Genomic DNA, 20,050 nt, shown 5'->3' with positions numbered 1-20,050 from the left:
GGGACAATCCCCTCCCTGATGCCCCCAGGACAGGGTTGGCCCTCCTGGCTGCCAGGGCACTGCTGACTCAGGGACAACTGGCACCCACCAGGACCCCCAGGGCCCTTTCCCAGCACTGCTTTCCAGCCTCTCATTCCCAGTCCATCTGGGGTTGCCCCATCCCAGGGGCAGAATCCAGCGCTTCCGCTGGTTGAACTTCCCGTAGTTGGGGACTGCCCAGGGCTCTGATTCGTCACAGTCTCTCTGCACTGACCCAGAGACTCTGAGTGAAAGCCCTTCAGCGTCATCAGCAGCCCCGGGGGCTCTCAGGGGACTTTCCTCTATATACATTTTTCATCCTGTTTAAACCCTCTCCCCTCCTCCCAGCCCTGGACCTTCCGCCCTTTGCGCACACAAACATTGGCACGTTTTCCTCTCGGCGAGATTTCCGTGGGAAACTTTCCAAGGAGGGATTATTTCACAGTCCTTTTCAACCCCCAGGGGAAGTGGTTGGACCCATGGCATTTTCCACCCTTGACTTGGGAGCTGGTCTCCCCCTCCCACCAGCTCCACATTCCTTGGAGAGAATTCCATGCTCCCGGTGTGTCCCTGTGAGGGGCTGTATCCCTGGCTGACTCATTTCCCATCCACTTTGCTGCTTGTGGCTCTGATCTGACCCACAAGTGGGGCATAATATCTGGGAACAGAGGGACCAGAGTGATCCCATGGCCCGTGCAGGAATGTTGTGCTGCATCCTTGGAAAGTGGAGACTCCCCAACCTGGATCAGCCACGTGTGCTGAGCGAGAGGCCTGTGAGAAGCAACGTGCTCCTGAGGCTCAGGAAAACATTGGTGTGGCACAGATCTCTTATCTGAAGTTGGAAAACTATCTGTAGAAATGGTTTCTAAAATAGCAGGACCTAAGTGAGACCTTCCATGGCTGGAGAATACGGAGGGAATTCTGAAAGGGATTGCTTGGGTCATGGCCAGATGCTGCTTAAGCTACAGAAGAGCAGCTTAAATAAAGTTGCTCAATAAATAATATTTCTTCTTCTTTTCTTCTTCTTCTTCCTCTTCTTCTTCTTCCTCTCCTTCTTCCTCTTCTTCTTCTTCTTCTTCTTCTCCTCCTTCTCCTTCTTCTTCTTTTTCTCCTCTTCCTTCCTCTTCCTTCTCCTTCTTCTTTTTCTTCCTCTTCTTTTTCATTTTCTTTTTCTTCCTCTTCTTCATTTTCTTTTTCTTCCTCTTCTTCATTTTCTTTTTCTTCCTCTTCTTATCATCATCACCATCACCATAATTGTTATTGTTTTTATTTTTATTATCATTATACCCTGAAACTTCTGCACAGCAATTCTCTAATGCCCCAGCTAAAAGCAACTGCCTAAGAGAGAGCTGAGGTGGATTTTTTAAGTCCAGTTGCAGAGAAATGCCTGGGAAAACAGCATTATGGGTTTTCCAGAGTTTTTTTCCTCAATAATTGAGGTATCAAATGTTCTTCAGTTCCGAGTTCAGCGATGGGGGGTTTGAGCTGTAGGTCCTGTGAGCAGGGTTTGGCTCTGCTCAGCTCCTCACACATCATCAGGGGAGGGAGGGCTCTGGCCATGGAGCTGCCCTGTCTCCTGCAGTGGCTTTGCACGTGTGGTTGGAGCTGCCTCAGTCACTGTGTTGATGATGTGTAAGGGAGAGCAGGATCCAGCTCCCTCTCCCTGGGCCCTCTTGGCTTTTGCAGCAACAAAATAGGGAAATGACAAGTTATTTCAGTTGCTAAAGGCAGAAATTGTGACTCTGAAGCTGCCCCAGGGAGGAGCAGTGAGGTGGGAAGGGGCACTTCCAGAGACTCCCCTCACCCTGCTCTGAGTGGCTCTGGAAAACCATGGGATGGTTGAAACTTCACTGGAGATGCAGGATGGTGGAGGATGGTCCTTAGGGATGTGTGGGCTTGTATGATGTGGGAATAGTCACCAAGCTCCTCCCAGGTGCCTGGGCTGGGGCAGTGAGTTGCCCAGGTGGGAGGAAGTCAATCACTTGGTCACCAATTCCTCTCTGATGTGTAAGCCCAGTTTGGGTTCACAACGACCCCCTGACCCCGCCTGCAGCCCATGTCCAGCCCTGCTCTGGCTGCAGGGATTGGGATTGGGATTGGGACCCAGTTTGGGCTGTAGGAGCTCTAAAAGATCATTGTGGAGTTCCCAGATTCAGGACTGATGACCTACTGCCTCCTGCCAGGTGTTTCACAACCAGGTCCTTCCTTGTTGTTATTAGAAATAAGTAGGGCTTAAAAAGTTCTCATCCCACCAGTCCAGGTGAGTGCCTGAGGGTCCTCCAGCTCCTCTGGAAACTCTCTCCTGCCTAGCAATGAAACATGGTAGGACAAAACTTCCTCCTGCAGCTCCTGGTGTTCTTGCTGTCTGGGGGGACTGATGGTATCTCAGGTCTCCCTGGGACTAGTCCTCATTTCCTGGCTTGGCTTTGGCAGCAGACAGGAAGCAAAGGAAATGAGAGATAATTGAATCAGTTTTTACAAATTGGTTTGTCTCAGATCCAGTGTGAAGGATGGGGAAAGGCCTGGGATGAGGTTGAGGCTCAAAGCATTTCTGTCTCTACCAGAGCAATGCACAGAATTTCATTAATAATTACAACCCCCAGGTCCTGTAGAACAGAGTGAAGGTTGATGGTCTGCTGGAAGGTGATAATCCAAGCCCAGTCCATGAGATCCTCTGGGATGTTGAGATGTTATAATAACCTAAGTGGCTTTGGGAGTTTTGTCCGTGGTATTGATATCTGGAGATCAGAAATCCATCAGTGCCCAGTGCTGAGAGAAAGAACCACTGAAGAAAGACCAGCAAGTGATACTTTGTGAGGATTTTTGTTGCTGTTGGTTCTCAGACTGTCCTCATTGTGCTGTTGTACAGTTTTGTTACCTCAGGGCAGAAGAGGGACCAGCAGCTGGATTTGTTTTGTTCACGACATTTCAGTGTAGCCAGAGGCTGTTTGGCTTTCCTTGCTCTGGAAATAAATCCAGTCAATTATTATAATTTCTTGTAATTAGGTATTAAGAGCTTTCACTGGGGAGTTGGAGCTCAGTCGGGGAGGTGTCAGACTTGGTGGAACAGGTCTATTCCCTCCTCTCCCAGCAGCTGGCAGAGCCAAGGTGTGGAACTCAGCAGAATCAGCAAACCCCCAGGATCCTGGTGGCAGGGACAGGGATGTGCTCCAGCACCTCCAGCTCAGCTGCAGGTCACACCAGGAAAACACACATCACAAGGAACCAAGAAGGACTTGGCTGCAGCTGCCAGTCCCACCCAGAGACCCTTCTGAAGGGTAGAGACTCCAAAGGAGACCATTCCTCCTGCAAAATCATCCTGCTGCTTCCCACCAGCTCCCAAGCTCCACATGGGATTGGCAGGAGGGCTGTGTGGGCTGTCTCGTGAAGACTTTTGAAAATCAAGTGTTTGCCTTGAAGGAGTTGCTCCATAACGTGCAGGATGTCAAGCTGACATCCAAAATTCTTTGAAATCAAGGCACTTTCTGTTCTTTCAAGGCTCACTTGGGGGTTGGGTTATTGTTGATGGCAGGAGGTTTGGGATGCTCAGGTGTTGTTGTTCCAGCAGTTTAGGGCTGGGTATTCATGGGGCTGAGGAACAAGGGAAAGGAATTTAACGCTCCCTGCAGGGCTGGAGCTGCTGGAAGCCTTGGTATGGTCAGGAGAGACCATTCTCTCCTTCCTGGAGAGAATTGTTTGGGTCTCTGTTGCTAAGGGACAACAGGATGGGAATAAACACCCCCTTCCCAAGCCCCTGGACCCCTCCCCTGTGAGCTGAGCTCTGCAGCCCCTTCACACCCCCAGGGAGAGCCACGGTGCTCCCCGGGGAGAACTTCCCTGGCGTGTGATGGAGGGGGAGGAACTTGAGAGGAAGTTCTCTTTTCTCTCATTCCTCCTGCTGTTCTAACAGATTCCTCCTGTGATGCTCCCAGAAATCTCTCACTGATGGAGCAGTGGGAATGAAGATGTAGGAGGTCCCTGCAAGACTTTGCCAAAGCCTTTCAAGAGGATGAGCTGAAGCCTCATGGGACAAGGAGAAACCAGATGTGACAAAGCAAACCTCCCCCAGGGGATGGGCTCAGCCTGAGCCAGTTTTGTGGCTCATTTGTGGGGAAGAATCAATCATCCCTGTTCCATCTGTGCATGTCTTAATAACAACATTGTTGAACTTGGCTGATACCAAAGGGAAGCTGGAAGTGACCAGGAATCCCTGGATGACATTGCAGCCTCCCCTCAGAGAAGGAGGAGCAGCTCCACAGGAGCTTTTGGAATGAATCAGAGGCATCAGAAAACACCTTTTCTTCATCTTGCGAAATACTTTATGAATTTGACATAAATAATGGCTGAAAATTCCTTTCTGGCACTCGGAGGGCTCAGGGGATTTAAGTAGATCCTGACCATGGAGTAAGGAAAGACAAGGATCCTGTAAGACAGGACATCCAGTGCCACCAGCACCAGGGCTGGTAGCAGGGGACAGGAACACCTGGCCAGTGGAAGGGTCTTCAAGTCCCTGATTGTATTAAAATACCAGGTTCTGTAGCTCTGACTGCAGTTCATGTCTCAGCCACTCTAATGAATGACAAAAAGCTCTTCATTTCCCATTTCAGGGATTAGAAACATTCATAATAAAATGCACTTATTGATGTTAAAAATATTACAATTTTGGCAATGCCACATCTCTTAGAATCACAGGATCATGGAATGGTTTGGGTTGGAAAGGACCTTAAACTCATCCAGTTCCACCCCCTGCCACGAGCAGGGACACCTCCCACTAGCCCAGGTTGTTCCAACCTGGCCTTGGACACTTCCAGGGATGGGGCAGCCACAGCTTCTCTGGGCAACCTGTGCCAGGGCCTCCCCACCCTCACAGGGAAGGATTTCTTCCAAATATCCAACCTAATCCTGCCCTCTGGCAGTTTAAAATCATTTCTTCTTGTCCTGTCTCTCTCTGCCCCTGTAAAAAGTCCCTCTCTCTCCTTTTTATAAGCCCCCTTAAGGCACTAGAAGGCCTCTTCCAAAACATTAAAAACAGGAACTAAAAGATCACCATCTTAGTTGTAGCCAGACCACTAATACTTAGTGGACAAACTTACATGTAGTATTTCCTGTTTTTAATTTAGGTACTTTGCAACTTTACGTGCAGATGTATTTTATATTACTCTAGGATTTATTTCTACAGAGATTTTTTTATTTATAAGATATGTTGAAATCAGAAAGAGTGCACAAGTGGAGTCAGGGTCCTTTAGTCCTGAAGGAAGGTTGGTGTGCAGGTTGATAACAGCATCTCTGAGATGTGTTTGAACCTGGGATGAACCCAGGACAGAAGTGCCCAACATCAGAATGGTTCAAAGACATCCAGAGTGATTCAAACACTCCAGTTTGGGGTAGGGCTGAGGGACTGATTTGCACAGAGCTCCTTTAGCCTGGGCAAACAGTCCTGCCCAGTGTGGGGGGGCTGCTTCAGGCTGGGATCACCTCCCTGAGCAGGACAAATGCTCCCTGACCTCATTTTGGTGACAGGTTTGAACCCGGGGCTGCAAAGCTGTCGATGCCTGAACTTGGTCTGTTCATTGCTGGAACTCTGGAGTGTTCCCTGGCATTCCTGAGATCCTCCCTCCCATTCCCTTGGTGGGAATTCCCAGCTCTCCAGGTCATTCCCAGGATGTGGAATAGGCTGAGGAACCAGGAATTAACAGCAGGTGCTGTTGATCTCAGTCACAGTTTCTTTGCTGCTTCTCGTCTCTCCCAGAATCATAAAATCACGGGACCATGAAGGCTGGAAAAGACCTCCGGGATCACCAAGTCCAACCTGTGACCAAATCCCACCATGTCACTGAACCACACCACAAAGTGCCACATCTCCATGGTTTTTGGAGGCCTCCAGGGGTGGTGGCTCCAGCCCTGCCCTGGGCAGCCTGTTCCAATGGTTAACCACTCTTTCCCTTCAGAAACTTTCCCTCATATCCAACCTGAACCTTTCCTGGAGCAACTTGAGGCCATTTTAGTGAAGCATAAAGTGGTTTTTTTTAATACCTCATTCACATCCAGGTACCCCCTTTGCCCTCCCACTGCAGAGGAGCAGATGAGCATCCCAAAAATGGGACCCAGGGGAGCTGGGCTGGGGATGCCTCATTCCAGAGAGGCAGCAGAACAATGCAGTTAAATTTCCCTTGTGTGCTGTTTGTCTTAATTACTGTTTTTTGTTATGTGCAGAAATTTGGCTTTTTTAACACAACAGTGCTTTAATCTGGAAATGGGCAGCAATTGTGTTGGAAATGGGCAGCAGAGCTTCTGCTGCTCTGTTTGTTTAACAAAGACCCAACCAGCCTCATTAGGTATCAGCTTTATAAGTCTCACCACAATTAGCATTTAGGCTGAGCATAAAATATGTTTTCTATGTTAAAGACCTTCTAAAATTGGCTGCTACACTACAGAGTCAGTAGATGGAAAAGTCAGTAGATGACTCTTCTTTTTCCTGCCTACGAGTAATCCCAGTGACTGTGGATGGGGCAGCTCCATTTGGGGGTCAGTGATCTCCAAAAGCAGAGGAATTACTTGCAGAAGATTAAGCAATAATAGAATGAACCAATGTAAACATCAGTTTGGGCAGAATGCTAGAAAAAATTTCCTCCCCAGCCTTGTGTGAAGTGTCACAGTGGGGTTTGTTTCTCAAGTGAGAGGATGAAATTCTGCTCTTTAATAATTTAACCCTAAATGCTGTGGCAGTGGAGAGCACATGGAGGGAAAGGTGATTTTTTTGCTGTAGCTGTCTCCAGGACCCACCAGTGCATTCCTTGGAAAGTGTAAATGGGATATTTATTGGTTTCTAATGAGGTGGAGAACAAGAAGGTTTGGATCAGGTGACAGAAGAGAAAATGCAGTTCTGGGACACATTCCCTGCAGTCAAAGGTTTCACTGCCTTGTCCCAGGGCAGGAATATTAAGTATTTTCACCTTGACTGGGGCCAGACTGAAACCAGCCCTTCCCTGGGCAGTACCTCCCTGACCTGGCAAAACCAAACTTGGGTCCAAACTGGAGCCCCACAACCCCCCTCAGAAAGGACAGGCACTGCAAAGAGCTCAGGGGAGAGACAACCATGGCCAGGAGACAGGTGGCTTTAGGAAGAAATCCTCTAAGATTAAACCTGGAGCAGCCCAAAGGTGCTGAGCATCCCCTGTACATCCCAGTTGGACCAGGAGGGGATTGAAAGCCAGAGAAAATTCATCCACAAAATGGAATGAACTTCGAGTCACAGCAAAGTGTTGCTCCCAAAAGCTGATTTTTCTTTGCCAGAATCTGTGTATTGAGAGATTGCACTGAGTGTTACATCCCAGGTCTGTTCATTCTGTAGTGAGTGCATTTCAGCAGTTAATGAATGGACTAATTAAAGACTGGAGTGTGGGTGGTATTTAGCCCTGTAAGTAAAAACCAACTCAAATCAAGATCACTGTAAGGCATGGACTTGGCTTTGAACAGCACTGGATTTTTGCTGGGCTACTGAAAGTTCTGCTTCTGAAGTGAAAAAGTTGGCAAACTAAAAAATGCTAATTAATGGCATCAACCTTTCAGTAAATGGCACAGAAAAAATGCTGCTTGAAATAAATGTGGAGATTTAATGTGATGGTTCCAACCTGGGGAATGAGGTGTCATGGGTACACTAAGAGTGTGCTTTTGTCAAAAATTCTTTGCACAGACACACAGAATGCACCCAAAAACGCATTTATGTTCATGCATCTTAGAAGCCAAATCCTCACAGGGATCATTTCTTTGAAGGTTTGTAACTGGGTTAAAATAAACTCCTGAGTGTGTTGGTGGCAGGTTCAAAAGAGAGAGGAGGGACAGATCCTGGACCTAATCCAGGATTAGCAAACAGCAGGAGTGGTGGGCAGAATGCAGGGAGGGATGCACTTGCTTCTAACATTGGGTATTTCAGAGAATCCCAGAATTGTTTGGGTTGGAAGAGACCTTAAAGCCCACCCAGTCCCACCCCCTGCCATGGTCAGGGACACCTTCCACCAGCCCAGGTTGCTCCAAGCCCCATCCAACCTGGCCTTGGACACTTCCAGGGATCCAGGGGCAGCCACAGCTTCTCTGGGCAACCTGGGCCAGCCCCTCCCCACCCTCCCAGCCAACAATTCCTTCCCAATATCCCATCTCTCCCTGCCCTCTGGCAGTGGGAAGCCATTCCCTGTGTCCTGTCCCTCCATCCCTTGTCCCCAGTCCCTCTCCAGCTCTCCTGGAGCCCCTTTAGGCCCTGCAAGGGGCTCTCAGCTCTCCCTGGAGCCTTCTCTTCTCCAGGGGAACCCCCCAGCTCTCCCAGCCTGGCTCCAGGGCAGAGGGGCTCCAGCCCTGGAGCATCTCCGGGGCCTCCTCTGGACTCATTTCCATTCAGCATCCTCAGTACAGCTTGGAGTAATTCTGGAGTTGTACCTGACAATCCAGAACACTTTATTCAAGAACTTGATGATCTCCTTAGGACCAGCAAGTGTTCCAGCCCCTGCAGCCCCTGCAGAGCCTCCCCAGGCCCAGGGAGAGATGAGGTGCTGGAGTGGGGCCAGGAAAGGCAGCCCTTCCTCCTTGACACCATGAGCAACAGAGGGGCAGCAATCAGCCTGTAATTAAAGCAGCCATGGCATCCAGAATCATTCACAGCACTCAGAAGAATAGGAAGAGCTTGGAGGAAGAGCTGTTTTGGGGAGAAGAAGTGTCTGTGTCAGAGCAGAGTCACCCCGAGCCGGCGCAGTCGTTGCTGTTGGAAATGGTTTAATCAATCCTGATGGGAGCAGGGCAGGGAGAAATGGGACTGAGACAGGTCATCTGTGGGGATTTCCGTGCTAGACTTTCGCTCTGAATATTTTATGAATCAGCTGTGTGTGTTTGGGGAGGTTGGGTTTTGGTTTTGTTTTTTTTAATCTCGTATTTTATTCTGTTTGTGTTTGATCTTCAAAAGGGAAAAGGTGGTGTTGGAGCAGTGCCCAGGGAACAGTGTGTGTGCTTACCCACGTGGGCTTTTGGGTCGTGACCTAACCTGTCTGACTGGTGCTGGGAATACAAAAATCCCAGCCTTGCACTGGCAGTGATGGAGCTTTAATTTATTCTAAAAACATCCAGGGAAACCATCAAAAATGGGCAGGGAGAGGGGGGAGGCAGATGAGATGCTCTGTGATGCTGCCACCACATCCCTGTCAGCACAAAGCACTGCAGCAGATCATTAGTTCCTTTTCCTCCCCTCTTTATGCCCCTGTGGTGGTGGGATGAGGAGTTTGCATTGCATGTGCTCTGCAAGAGCTGCCTGGTTGTTGTGTGGCATTTTGAGGACAGGGACACGTGGCTCAATCATTAAACAAGGAGAGAGACTGTGCAAGTTCTTGCATTACCTGTCTGCTCCTGCAATTGGATTTAATGGAAGGGAAGCCCAGGAGGGACTAATTAGTCTGTGCAGACAATCAATGTCCTTCCACATTTCTTCGTGCCTTGGTGGCTAAAGGTGACCCCCTGGCAGGGATGAAATACTTTCCCCTTGCTCTGGCTGTACTTTCATTTTTTCAGTCTGGTTTCCTCCCTAATTGCATTTTAGCAATCAACCCCGGGGTCTCAGCCCTTGTAGAGCAGCATAATAGTATTGACATTGGTTTTTCTGCCAGTGCTGTGTTTTCCTGGTGGTTTGCAGTGACAATTAAATGATCAAAGCTGGAGAGGATGAAGCTGTATCACAGCACAGAGAGCCATAATGAGTGGAACTGTAATTTTCCCTCTATTAGACTGGAAGAGATCTGATGCCACAACCCAAAATTGAATCAATCCTTCACTCAAGCAGAACATGCAGAGAAGTAACAGAGAACTGCTCTGGATTTGCAGTTTTCCATCCAAATACAGTGTTTGCTCACCTTGTCCTTGCTCTGCGTTGGGTTAATTTAACTGGAGGAGATCCCAGGGTCTCTCTTGGACACTCCTGGAGGGGCAGCTCCAGGATGAGGGATCAGACTCAGCAGAGCAGCTCATGCAGTCACAGATCCTCTTGTCCCCATATCCCACAACGATTCCATCAAAAAAGGCTCTACTGGCAAGAGGATTTGCTTTTGCTGATGGAGAAATGCCATTAAAAGCCATCCTTAGACCTGTGCTAGTAAAAACTTCTGTGTGGATTTGGGTTTTTATGGATGTTTTCTGTGTTGATTTCCCTGTTAGCCCATCTCTGGAGAGCCCTCTCTGCATGTTACAGAGGTGTCAACGTTTTTGTCAGCTCTTGCCATGCATTTGCAGCAAGAAGTTGTGTCCAGTGAGAGGTGCTTTAAAGCTGCACATTCAGGAGGTGTCATCCTGCTCAAACCCACACCACAGTTTGTGCTGGGAAAACCTCCTTGAACACATTGTCCATCTTTTTCATGTTTAGCTTGAATTTTCCACTTCTGGTTTCCCTCTGCAGGATAAGTGTCAATAATAAATGTTTCCCCACCCTGAGCATTCCTTACATCTTCCCAGACCATTGGCCTGTCCCTCCACCTTGTACTGTCTGTGGTTCAGTTGAATGTTGGAATGACTCACTTTTTTATCTTTTCGCCCCAAATTCACCTTTTCTTCCATCCCCTTCACCAGAGATGTTGCTCCCCTCCCATTTTTTTCTGTTTTTCTGACCCCATTTGAGTTTTGAAGCACAAAACCCTGGGCAGAGTGTCCCAGATGTGGTGCCATCAGGAGAGATTTCCTTTGCCTGGGTGACACTGCCCTCCCCACTCCCGGTGGTCCGACTGCCCGGGCACAGGGCACTGCTACAGGAAGCAATTCCTGGGAGGTTTTTCAATGGAATATGGACTCTGCCAGTGTTCATGTTTTTCAGACAAGCTGGAGAATCACTGACCTGCTTTAGGACAGTGCCTTGGCCACCCATGGTGGCAGCATCACTGCGTGTCCCACACAGCCCCAGTGCCAGGGGGGTCGTGCTGGCAGGGCTGGGATCACGAGGAGGGCACTGTGGGGACACACCCACTTCATTGTTTCCCACTCAAAGAAATGTGGAAAATTGCCTTAGGTAAAAGCTGAGCTGTGGGGACCCACCAGGGATATTATAAAAAGCAGACAGGAACAGAACAGGCCTGAGCTGTCCTGTGTGATCATCTCTGGTTTTCTTGCAGAGCCATAAATTCCTCCTCCTCACCCTATCAAAGGTTCAATTCCCACAGGGAGGAAATGAACAGGATGCATTTTTATTCCTGGAGTTGCCTTTAGAGCCCCTGGCTGAATTGATGTGCATTTTGCAGTCCTGGGGGGCAGGAAGGGGGGCAGCAGAACTTGATGCCACCTTGGACTCCCTGAGGGCAGACTTTGGCCAGTTTAGGTTGGCAGAGTCCCTTTGGAAGCCACTCTGAAGGGCACAGGAATCCAGGAAGGCTGGACATCCTTCAAGAAGGAACTCCTGAGGTATTTTGCCTCAGTCTTTAACAGTGAGATCAGTTGTTCTGTGGGTGCCCAGCCCCCTGAGCTGGAACAGAAGAACAGGGAGTAGAAGGAAGCCCCCATAATCCCCAGGGAAATGATCAGGGACCTGCTGCACCACTTAGACACACAAGTCTTGGATAGGATCTACCCAGGGGTGCTGAGGGCAGAAATGCTCACCAAGCCACATTCCATCATTTCCCAGCAGTCCTGGCTGACTGGGAGGTCACTGTTGGCTGGAGGTTTGCAAATGTGGCAGGAGCAGGGTCAGAGGAGGATCCAGGGAACTCCAGGCCTGTCAGCCTTGGTGCTGGAGAAGGTTGTGGAGCAGATCACTCTGAGTCCCATCACAGGGATCAGGCCCAGCCAACGTGGGTTTGGGAAAGGCAGGTCCTGCTTGCCCAGCCTGGTCTCCTTCTATGACAAGGTGACCATGCAGTGGATGAGGAAGGCTGTGGATGTGTCTGCCTGGGCTTTGGGAAAGCCTTTGGCACCATTTCCCACACCATTTCCTTGGAGACACCAGCTGCTTATGGCTTGGACAGGGGCACAAACAGTGCTGGGTAAAAAGCTGGCTGGATGTCTGGGCTCAAAGAGAATGAACATAATTGATCTCTGCATTGATCCTGACTTGTTATCTGAATTAAACTCCACTCAAAACTAGGGCCCCACTGTGCCCTGATGTTTGGTGAAGAAGGAGCCCTGGGTTTGCTGGGTCATCTTGGGGAGTGTAAAACTGCCAGTGTGAAACCTTGTTGGAGCTGCTGGTGCCTGATTCAAGCAGGATGATGGTCCCAGTGCCACCTTCACCCCAGGCTTCCTTGGCTGTGTCCATCCTGAATGGTGGAGGCTCGTTCAGCTCAGACTCTTCTCCTGCACTTCCACTGGAGATTGGCAACTTCTGTTTGCAAAAGATCCATCCCTGCAGCCAGGAAAGAGGAGATTTCTGTGCCAGGTCCTGTCTCCATACCCAGCCCTTCCTCTGTTGTGGTGTGCCATTCTTTGGAAGCTCCTTGTTTGTCTTGGTGCAGTGTCCCTGTCTGGTAAATTGAGATACTGGAGGGTTTTATGATGCTTTTAGAAACCTGGAAATTACATTGTCTGGTCTGGGTTTTGTAAAGGAATCCTTCTGTTTGTTCTGCTGTAGCTTGGCATGAGTTAGGGGAGATTTCAGTGACTGTCTGGCCCTGAGGACACACCTCTGTGTGTGGTGACCCTCAGCACAGTCCTGCAGGGTCTCCCACCTGCAGTTTCCCTTGGGATGCAATGGGTAAGACCAAGGGCTTCTGCTGCACACACAGTTTCAGAAGTGGTCTAATAATTTAGAAGTGGTCTAACCATTTAGTGGGAGTTGTGAGAAGGGCCATAAACTTAATAAAATTAGTGACACTGCGGTAGTGACACATTTATCCATGATGTGGCAAATTTTGCAGGTGGCATAAAACATCAATTAGATGAGTTGAACCCAGGGCAGACTCTCAGGAACTTCCTAAGGGTTCAGCCAAGGCAGATGAGGGGCAGCCTGATGACAGAGGAAATGTGCCATCAGTAAAACCCAAAGACTGACACCGAAGGCAACAACTCTGGGTTCACTGGAGGGTGAGCTGGAGGAAAGGGATCAGATATCCCATTCCTGTTACTATGGCCCCCAAATCCAAAAAGCAAACAAGGGAGTTCATCAAATGTCAAAAGCAGTTGAGGAAATACTTGTTCAGTAGCTGCAAAACTGTCCTGGGGTGTTTTTAAGCACGGCACAGCTTCAAAGTGTGGAATTCCCAGTCACTGCCTACGTGACACTTGCAAAGAGGTGGAACCACTGGGAGGGTGTGACCTGCAAGGTCACACCAGCAGAGACTTTGCAGGGCAAGGTACATTCCTGGGGGCTGAGGGAAGCAGGGGAGAAGGGGTGATTCAGCCCAGCTGTGAGCAATGAGTCCCCCAGGAACCTGCTCCCTCTTTCCTGCCTGCAAACCACCAAACTTCCTTCCCCCCTGGCTGGCCAAGGTTTTATTGTGTGGTTTTCAGCCACATGAAGATTTTGGATGTGGCTCAGAGCACTGAGAGAAAAAAAAGAAGTGTTTGTGGCTAAACAGGATAGTCAGGTATTTGTAACAGCAGATATTGAGAACTAAACCTCCTAAGGCCTCAAAGGAAGAAATGCTTTGTGGCTTTGGGTTTCAACTAAGTTTTAGGGAAAGAGCTGAGACAAAGCTTTCTCCAGGTTCATGTTTTTCCACTGTTGGGTTTCTTGTGCCTCCTGCCAGTGATGGCCCACTTTGGGGCCCTCAGGTCTCTGAATCTGGTGCTGCTGGTGGTCATCCCATGGCTGTGCCAGTTCCTCCTGCTCTGGAAAGTGTTTGTAGTGGTTGAGCAAAATTCAACAGAAAGCAGCAAATAACCTTTCAAAAATGCATCAAATAACTCAGTTTTTATCTTTTTCCATGTCTGTTTGAAAGAACTATTTCCTAAATTAGTCTCTGGGCTCATAATGACCAATTCCCTCCCGCCTCTCCGATCCTCTCTGTGTTGGAGTGTGGCCCTGCAGGAGGTGTGAGGTGCTAATGATGGGATTATGAATTCCACAGTGCTCTGGGAGAGGAGGCCAGATTTGCTGACACAAACTCCAGCCGTGGCTATTCCTGGGATCTGGTTACAGCAAACCTTATGGAGCAGGAAGATCCTTTGTCCGGGGCAAATCCTCACACAGAGTGAGCTGTCCCTGGTTTGTCTCTCTGATGCAAATCATATGAGCACATGAGCAGAGGAACCAGCATCATATTGAAGAGTTATCTCCATAAATACTCTGCAGCCTTCAGTGCTGGCAGATGGCATCTGCAGCAGCATTCCCTGGGCTGTGGCACTGTCACCTCTTGCTCTCTCCTGGTTTGGGTTGGGGTTCCTTTAGGTTACTTTCCTTTCCTATTTCTCTGCTCTCCCTGCCTGTTGGACACTGTAGGAAGATACCTGTGCTGAAGGATGGCTCAGACTCCCAGACTGTCAGATAAGCTGCAGTGTCTAATTGCAGATTAAATCACGTCCCCCTTTCTGCAGAGGAGCCAGCCCCAATTGCTTTAATGAGGCTGATGAAGGGACTGTTGGACACAAAGAACTTGCTCAGAGATTTCCATGTGAGAGTGTAATTAGGGGTAGTGCAAGTACAAGGCTGATAAAGGAGCAATTTCATTTTTTAAATGGCCAGGTGATTGCCAGCACAATGACAGGGAGAAAGGAGGGCGAGAAGGAAACCTCAAATACAAATTGGAACAGAAGAGGAGAAATCAGGATTCCTGGTTCCTTTTGCTCCTTTTGCTGCTTGAACATTAAGTCACCAACTGAAAAAGGGCCATGGGCCATCCCTAACAATTAGTTATGTGTGCCCTGGAATGGAGGTAACTGGGCATACTGGGCTGGAGGCTGGGAGAGAGTGGGAGCTCCTCAGACATCAGCTCAGTCCCCTCTGGCCACATAATGAGAACCTTGGGATGAAGGGTTTTGATGCTGGGGTTTGGAGATTTTGTTGGGGTTGAGTTTGTTTTTGGAGGGTTGGGAATGGCATGGAGTAGGTGGCATTACTGTGGCTTCAATCACAGGAGATAAAATAGAGGATCTGGGCTGCCAGATGACCCTGGTTATGATCTAGAGAACTGTTGGTGCTGAAGGACAGAAACACAGCCTGTTCCCTCACATGCTGGACACCGAGACCTGCTGGTGCTGGTGCTGGCGCAAAGTGGGGCTCTCTAGACCCCCATTTTCCTCTCTCTTCTCTAGTCTGTGTCCAAACCTGAGTCTGTGCCCTCATCACCTTCATGAATGAGCTACTCAGCATCCTCTGAGCATCCCCTGCTGTCTCTGCCACAGGGCTCAGGCACCACTTGGCAGGAGGGGAAGGGTTTAGTGCTGAGCTCACCCCTCCCAGGGGCCACCCAGGAAGATTAATCTGAGTTTCAGGTGTAGTGGGTCCCCCAAACACCCACGTGGAGCTGAGATTGCCTGGACTCTTCCTAAGCAATGAAACAATGTTCTGCCTGGGTGGGACATCGAGGGCTCCTTGTGTCTACCCTGCCTCTAAATCCACTCTTGCAGGTAACTGGAATGTATTTCCATGGATGCATCCCATGCAGACCATGACATTCTCATCCCATCAGCTCAGGGCTGGATTAATGATCTTTGTGTATTTTTTTAATCAGTTTTAAATTACTTTTTTTTTCTTCATTATGAATACATAGGGGTTTAGGATTTATTCTATATTCACTTATTTAAGTGCTCAATCTATTCTAGTGCAGCTGTTTTTATTCAATTATTCTTCAGTTTGGCTGCTGTTTTCTCATCATTCTGGTTTGGAATAGACTTTATTGGGAAGATACTAAAAGGTGACTGATGGTGTTGTCTGTCTTTGGATCCCCTATTAAGAGGCTTTAGAAGGTCTGATTTTCCAAGGAGGATGTTTGGAGATTTCTGAAGACCAGACCTAATTCCTACTGCATAGAAAAATGAGTTGCAAGAAGTACAGTGCTTCAAAAACGTGGCCTCTTGAAAATCTGAGGGGACCAATTTTGTGTTACCTTATTCTTCTTGTGCTGCAAGTACAGGAAATTGCAGACTTCATTTGCTGAGCAGCAGGAGACTAAATGACTTGTCTCAGTCTTAAGAGTATTTTTCAAACCCCCATCATGTTGCCTGGGCAGAAAAGAAGTGACTGTATAATGTGAAGGAAGGATGGATGACCAATGTCAGTCTCGTGGGTAAACCTAAGCCATGATATTGTGCCAAAGATGAAAGAGCCTGGAGTCTGTGCTGGTTACATTTAGTGGTAGCACAATTTATTTATAAAAAATCTGGATGTTTTCTTCTCTCTGTGTCCATTCTGGGTGTCCCATCCTATCAAGAGTCTGGGCAGGGATCACAGCTTGAAGTGTGGCATGAGTGTCTTCTCAGGTGGCTTTTCTCTTGTCCCAGTGGGTGGGAAGGTTGGATCCCAGGAATTTTAGCTGGGATACAACCAGGTTGGGTCCCAGGAGGTTCCTCAGGACTTTTCATGGTGCATATTTGATGGGAGAGAGATGACTGAGGCAGCTGGGCTGGACTGGGACACACCTTCCCCAGGGCACCCCGAGTGCCTCAGTTTGTGTTTGAGGATGGGCAAAACCAGGACATTCGAGTGACTGATCTCAGCCTTTGGGCTGTTTGCCTGCACACAGAAGCAGATGTAGGACACAAGAACACATTCCAGACGAGGGGAAAAAAAAGCTTTTGAAGATATTTTGTATTTAGCCTGATCACCCAGAGCTCCCGAACGGTAACCGAGACCCGCGGTGGGGTCAATGACGAAACTTGTGACTTCTTTGGAGGTGGGAATCTGCTTTTCTTTTTTTTTTTTTTTGCCTTTATCATGACACCTGTTGCTCATAGGTACAAATCAAACGAAGAGTATGTGTATGTGCGAGGCCGTGGAAGAGGGAAGTATGTTTGTGAGGAGTGTGGAATTCGCTGCAAGAAACCCAGCATGCTGAAGAAACACATTCGCACGCACACAGACGTCAGGCCGTACGTCTGCAAGTACTGTAACTTTGCTTTTAAAACCAAAGGTAAGAGCTCATGGCTCCTCTGCTCTCACTTATGAGCCTTCCCGGGGGCACAGGGGAAGGGAAAGCCTTCCCAGGGGCTGGAAAACGCCAGGAGCTGGAGGGAGGGGGCTGAGGGAGTCTTGAACTGGCTGATGTTTTCCGAAGAGCCCTGCATTCCGGCTGCACGTCCCAGCCTGCACCATCCTACTTGTGCTTCTTAAAGGGAATGAGCCTGAAACACAGGGTTTACACCCAAAACCACCCCAGAATGAGAGCAGGAGCTCCAGGCAAACATCCCTGATGGAGCACCTGGATACATCTTTGGGTGGCTTTTCATGCTGGTGCTCTCGAGATCTGTTGGCACTGCCCATCTTCATCCTCCTCAGTTGCATGTGGCTTCCACATTTTCTATATCATATCAGTAGGCTTTTTTTCTCTAAAGGCCTCCATTCCAGGACATTAATTGCCATTAATTAGTCATTAATGATCCACAGCCTCACTGCCACTAGTTATTTTTTGAGGGAGCCCTTTGTCATTGCCTCAGTGAGTGTGTGAGTGAACATTGTCAGGAATGTGCACAAACCAACAGTCAGTGGGTAATGGGACTTTTCAGAAGTGCCAGAGGTGCCCAGGTCCCTTTAACTTCTCGTTGCTGTGAGTTTGACCAGTGTCCCCTCCATCCTTGGTTGCAGCAAGTTTTGTAATAAAGGCGAGGAGTTGAGTTTCTTGATCATAGTTTGACACAAATAATGAGCTCCAGGAGGGTTTGGACAATGCTCTGAGGGACAGGGTGGGATTGCTGGAGTGTCTGTGCAGGGCCAGGAGTTGGACTGGATGATCCTTGGGAGTCTTTCCAACTCAGGATATGCTAAAATGTCCATTGTCTGTAGCTCCATCACTGCAGGTCTCAGAAGATGCCACAGCAGGGAGAGTCAAAAACCGGTGTCACCCAAGGGAGTGGCACAGTGTGGGTGTGGGCAGGAGGCACTGGGTGCTACCTGGGTTGTGGCACGTGTGCTGACCCAGAAGGGGCAGTGGAGGGCATGTCCCTGCTAGAGAAGTGACCCAGACACGGGTGGTTCTGGGTGGGCAGTGCCTGGAGCTTGGCTGGTAAAGCTGGGGGTGATTTCTGGGTAACAACGTGCTGGTTGTCACTGGGGCTGTGGGGAAGTGAGACTGAATTCGAGGCCAGATTCTCATGCTGCAGATCCCAGTGATGGTTCTTTCTCACCCTCCCAACTTGGAGCTATTTCTGGTTCATTTTCTTCCTCTTCCCCTCTTGCTTTTCCTTTGTTCTGAGGTTTCCCTTTGAGAGGTGAATCCATTCAGCCTCTCCCTTCACTTCACCTTGCTTCCCACCATGCTTCTCTGAGGCTTTTGTTCAGGATGCTGTGATCAAACCATCCTTTTCACCATCTCTCTCTGGCTGCTTTGCTCTTCATCTCTGCTCCTTTGAAGCACAAGATCTGTCAGCACTGACTGTACCCACTGCAAACAGCCTCCAAGGGGCTTCCCTTCTCTGGCTTGGCATGGGGAAGGGAGCATGGAAATGCTTCCTTCAAAAAAAAACCCAAACAAACCCAACAACCCCGCGTTGGGATTTGAATGGGAAAGTATCCATTTGCCTGTGGATGCATGGAATGGGCAGGACTTCCCTGGATCAGGGATTTCAGGATAAATAGTTGCATGATGGTGATTTGGAATTGCATGAAAAGGGCTCTTTGTTGGGAGGGGGGGACTGTCAGAGCCTGACTGTGTCCTGGGGGGTGTTGATACTCCCCAGAACTTGGGGAAAAAGACACAAGGACCTCTGGAAGAGTTGCTGGAGAGTAAGAAAAATGTGTGTTGATAAAACCACCAGCTGCAGAACCAGTGCTGGTGGTGCTGGAGTGTGACCTGGAGGTGCAGGAGGTTTGCAGGACTGGATTTTGCACAGTCCAGAATGTGTTTGTTTGAGCCCTGATTCGTTGGGAGCCTCCTTTGGGGGGGTTGGGGTGGTTTTGCAACCACAATTTGTTGCAGAATGGAGAAGCTGCAGCTTTTGTGCTGGGCTGCACTGGCAAAAATATGAGCTGAGTTGAAGCTTTTTTAGAAATCAGCTTTCCAAAGTTAATTTTAGCCTTCAGCATGAACTCCAGGGGGATCTCTGTGGAGCTGTCTTCATTTTGGCTGTGGTAGATCTCTCCAGCATGATCTAATGCTCTAAACTCTCAACTAGGCAGGAAGCAGTTAATGGGTTTTTTTCATAATTTTAATGAGGATCTTTATCTGGTTAAAATGTACCTCACCCCCCATCCCTCCCACTCCAGAATATCCATATCTGTGTTCCAAGAACTATGAAAACTTTTGCAGCAAAATATTTTTCCCTTTTCACTAATTGTCTGCTTTTTGTGCCTTTCTCTCCCTGGAAGCAAAGCTGTTCCTTTGGGTTACTGAACTGCAGGGGAAATTTATTTTTTATTATTATTTTGAAGCAAATCCATGAGATTTGTGTGTGTGTGTGTGTGTGTGTGTGTGTGTGTGTGTGTGCTCATTTAGCTGATGGAAACAACAGTCTTGGAAATTTGCTTTGTAAAGATTTACTTGATTTTATGTCTCTGGACCAGGTATAAAGGTGCCTCTTTAATGAGGTGTCTCTGCCTCCACTGTGGAGCTCCCCGAAGAGGTTTGTGACCGTGGCCTCCAAGAGGTTGTTTAAAAGAGGTTAAGCAGCTTCTTCATTGTTTTCTTAGCAGGAAGGAAATGGAGCAAAAGCTGCAGTCTTACAGTTTTCCCTTTCAGGAAGGTCAGGGAGAGCTTTTTCCTCGCCCAGCCTTCCCTGGTCCCTCCTTTCCAGCCCCTGGAGGGAAGCACAGCCCCTTGTCCCTCCTGCCCTGGGGTGCCCGGGTGCCGTGGGGCAGTGTTGGCACATTAATGCCCCCCCGTGCAGACATTCTCCTTCTCCACAGCCATTTTCTGCTCTTGTTCAGCCTCACATCAGCCTCTCACGTCCTGATGACTTAAGTTTCCCCCAAATTTCTGGCCACAGTGTGGTG

At 48.8% G+C, this 20,050-nt stretch overlaps 1 protein-coding gene across 1 annotated transcript in view; it reads left to right on the top strand.

Moving 5' to 3' along the window:
* Positions 1–20,050, top strand: part of LOC113960181 (transcription factor HIVEP3-like) — a 121,883-nt gene that overhangs the window by 77,922 nt on the left and 23,911 nt on the right. Inside the window, 1 exon segment of the mRNA XM_027669599.1 lies at positions 16,861–17,036. Within this exon segment, the coding sequence (XP_027525400.1) occupies positions 16,861–17,036 (176 nt within the window).

Source organism: Corapipo altera, unplaced genomic scaffold (genome assembly GCF_003945725.1).
Source record: "Corapipo altera isolate COAL_440 unplaced genomic scaffold, ASM394572v1 251, whole genome shotgun sequence".
NCBI lineage: Eukaryota > Metazoa > Chordata > Aves > Passeriformes > Pipridae > Corapipo > Corapipo altera.
The sequence above is the reverse complement of the archived record's forward strand: the minus strand, read 5'-3'. Positions and strand labels throughout refer to the sequence as shown.